The 2,560-nt window shown below is 48.4% G+C and overlaps 1 protein-coding gene across 2 annotated transcripts; it reads right to left on the bottom strand.

The window, feature by feature from the left end:
• Positions 1–223: 223 nt before the first annotated feature.
• foxc1a (forkhead box C1a) lies at positions 224–2,327 on the bottom strand. 2 transcript variants are annotated; one of them, XM_084732970.1, is made up of 2 exons: positions 1,185–2,327; positions 224–1,064 (listed from the first exon to the last, which is right to left on the bottom strand). In XM_084732970.1, the coding sequence occupies exons 1-2, from the start codon at positions 2,104–2,106 to the stop codon at positions 679–681; spliced, it is 1,308 nt and encodes a 435-aa protein (XP_084589096.1). In that variant the 5' UTR covers positions 2,107–2,327; the 3' UTR covers positions 224–678. The 2 variants fall into 2 exon arrangements, with proteins under 2 accessions (XP_084589096.1, XP_084589095.1); XM_084732969.1 differs by having other exon boundaries at positions 224–2,325.
• Positions 2,328–2,560: the final 233 nt, after the last annotated feature.

Below are 2,560 nucleotides of genomic sequence, written 5' to 3'. Positions count from 1 at the left end.
TAAACATATTGTCTGATGAACGCACACCAATTATTTAGGGCCAATTTAGTATATAAATATATACTAGGACAAACTACTATAACACCATTAAAGAAATAAGACCAAATTAGATAAATAAACGAGGCCTATTTACCTTTAACACAAAATTTATACGGGCCAGACTGAGTGTAAAATATCACCAGCCTATATTAAAGTCTGTAAGAAACGAGGCGTTAACTTTAACTCACATAAAATGACAATTTATTAAACAAACAAACAAATCCTTCAAAATACTTTTCAACAAAGGAAGAATCTTTGAAATAGTACGGCGATATACACGTTCCTTTTTCTTAACTTTTATAATGGAACAATTTTTTTGGACAATTAAGGCAATTCAATTTTAGAAACACTTTTTTGGTGTTTGGTCCATAATATCCGGCTACATTTTTTTTTAGAAATAAATTACTATATGCAATTTACACGTCCATGAAAACTGACTTAACATATCATATAAAGCCACAAAAGCAAAGAGAGACTTACGTGTTATTTTGCAGTAACACTGTTCTTTAGAAAAACCAAGATCAAGTCTGTTTTTCTTTTCTGTCTCATATTAGTCCATGTGGTGTGAGGACAGGTAAAAATGTTGAAGTTTAAAAGAGTTCAAACACCGTGAGGAGAATATCAAGCCTGTAGTTTTGGTCAGAACTTGCTGCAGTCATATACGAAAGCTCCCGAAGTGCGATAGATGGATTGGCTCGGTGGGAATGACATCTGACAGCTGTTATTCCCATTCACCGGCGAGTTATTCAAGCCAATTCTCTGGGATTCAAACATCTCTCGGACTGAGTGGAAGTTCTGCTGCTGTGCCGGGTACGTCGCGCCCAGATGGCCCAGGTCTCCGGCCTGGTTGAGGTACCATGAGGTGAGCCTCCCTTGGTGGGGATGGTGGCCCTCCTGCCCAGAGTTCAGATTACCGTGGGTCAGCGAGGATGAGGTGGTGGTGACTGAGTAATCTGGCAACGTTTCGTCCACGGTGGTGCTCGGTGCCAAGTGGCTCGACCTGTCCCCGGCGTACAAGCTCATGGCTTGCATGTTACAATGATAGGTCGCGTTGGAGGTAGTGGAGATGGAGTTTTGGTTACACGGTGAGCTATACACGGATGTCTGACTTGGAGAATAGTTTAAGGACAAAGACGGTGTAATACCTGTCCTGGTGGAGGCGGTGAGGCTGGAGGTGAGCTCCCCTTGTGGAGACCCCCGAAGGGAGGTCATGATGTTGTCCACGCTGAAGCCCTGCGTCGAGGCCTGGTTGTGGTGCTGGTGGTGCTCGGAGCTGTCCATGCCGATGGATCTGTTGGAGGGGATGCTGTGAGGGCTCCCGCTGGACATGCTGCTGCTGTCCGGGCTCTCGATTTTGGGCACGGTGCTCAAGGAGGGCGAGTCGGCCTGCGGTGGCGTGACCGCCCCGTTCTCAGTCTTAATATCCTGGATCCTCACCGGCTTGGAGCCCTGCTGCACCGGTTGCTGCTGCTCCTGCTCCCGGCCTTGCTGCGACTGCCTCGGCGGCAGATCCTTCTGCAGCCGATCTTCCTTCTCTTTCAGCGCGTCCTTCTTCTTGAACCGCCGCCTTCTCCTCAAGAAGCTCCCGTTTTCGAACATGTTGTAAGAGTCCGGGTCTAGGGTCCAGTAGCTGCCTTTACCGGGCTTTTTATCATCGCGGGGCACCTTGACAAAACACTCATTCAGAGACAGATTGTGCCTGATGCTGTTCTGCCACCCCTGCTTGTTGTCTCGGTAAAATGGAAATCTCTCCATTATAAACTGGTAAATCCCATTCAGGGTCACCTTCTTGTCAGGCGAGTTTTGGATAGCCATGGTGATGAGCGCAATGTAGCTGTAGGGGGGTTTGACCATATCCTTGGGCTGAGGTTGAGGGGTGTACGGTCCATACGCCCGGGCCATGCTGGCAGGGTATTGGTCATGAGCTGCATGAGAGTACATGTTCATAGGTGCGGGCATCCCGGTGTATCCCCCACCGGCTGCGGCCCGGTAGTAACTCGGGTCGCTGCTGATGTACGGCACGACGCCCAGAGAGTTGGGACTGGACACGGAGTAGCGAGCCTGCATGTCTTCACTTGGCGGAAAAATAAAGCTCCAAAATACGCTTCTCCCTCCTCAAATCACAGTTCACTTCACAAGAAAAAAAAAGGCAGAAAAGTCTTAACAACAGTGCAGCGTGCTGAGTCTCACTTCTCGTTCAAGCCGTCCCCATCTCTGTGTCTCTATGAAACGCACATTGAAAAAGTTCTGTACTGGACATCCGTCACCACACAGGACTTTTGCGCAGTTAAATTCTTTCCTCCTTTTTGCTGCCAGTGGAGCTCCTCCCCGAAAGTGCACCAGTTGTCCAATGGGAAGTCAGGCCGTGCAGAGAGGGGAGCAGAAAAGCTCCCGGCCACACTCAGGGATTTTAGAAAAAAAAAAAAAACTAGAGAGGAGAGGAGGTGTCGGTAACTCCCAGCCCACTGCAGCCAAGACTTCAGACGGGGCAGAGCAACTCACATGTACACAATCAGACCTT

The sequence above is a fragment of the Lutjanus erythropterus genome, chromosome 12 (assembly GCF_056507025.1).
Source record: "Lutjanus erythropterus isolate fLutEry1 chromosome 12, fLutEry1.hap2, whole genome shotgun sequence".
Taxonomy (NCBI): Eukaryota; Metazoa; Chordata; class Actinopteri; order Lutjaniformes; family Lutjanidae; genus Lutjanus; species Lutjanus erythropterus.
This window is presented reverse-complemented; position numbering and strand designations above follow the sequence as displayed.

Bases quoted from the DNA above. Each gene is read 5' to 3' on its own strand.
- foxc1a (XM_084732969.1), bottom strand. From the start codon at position 2,106: ATGCAGGCTCGCTACTCCGTGTCCAGTCCCAACTCTCTGGGCGTCGTG.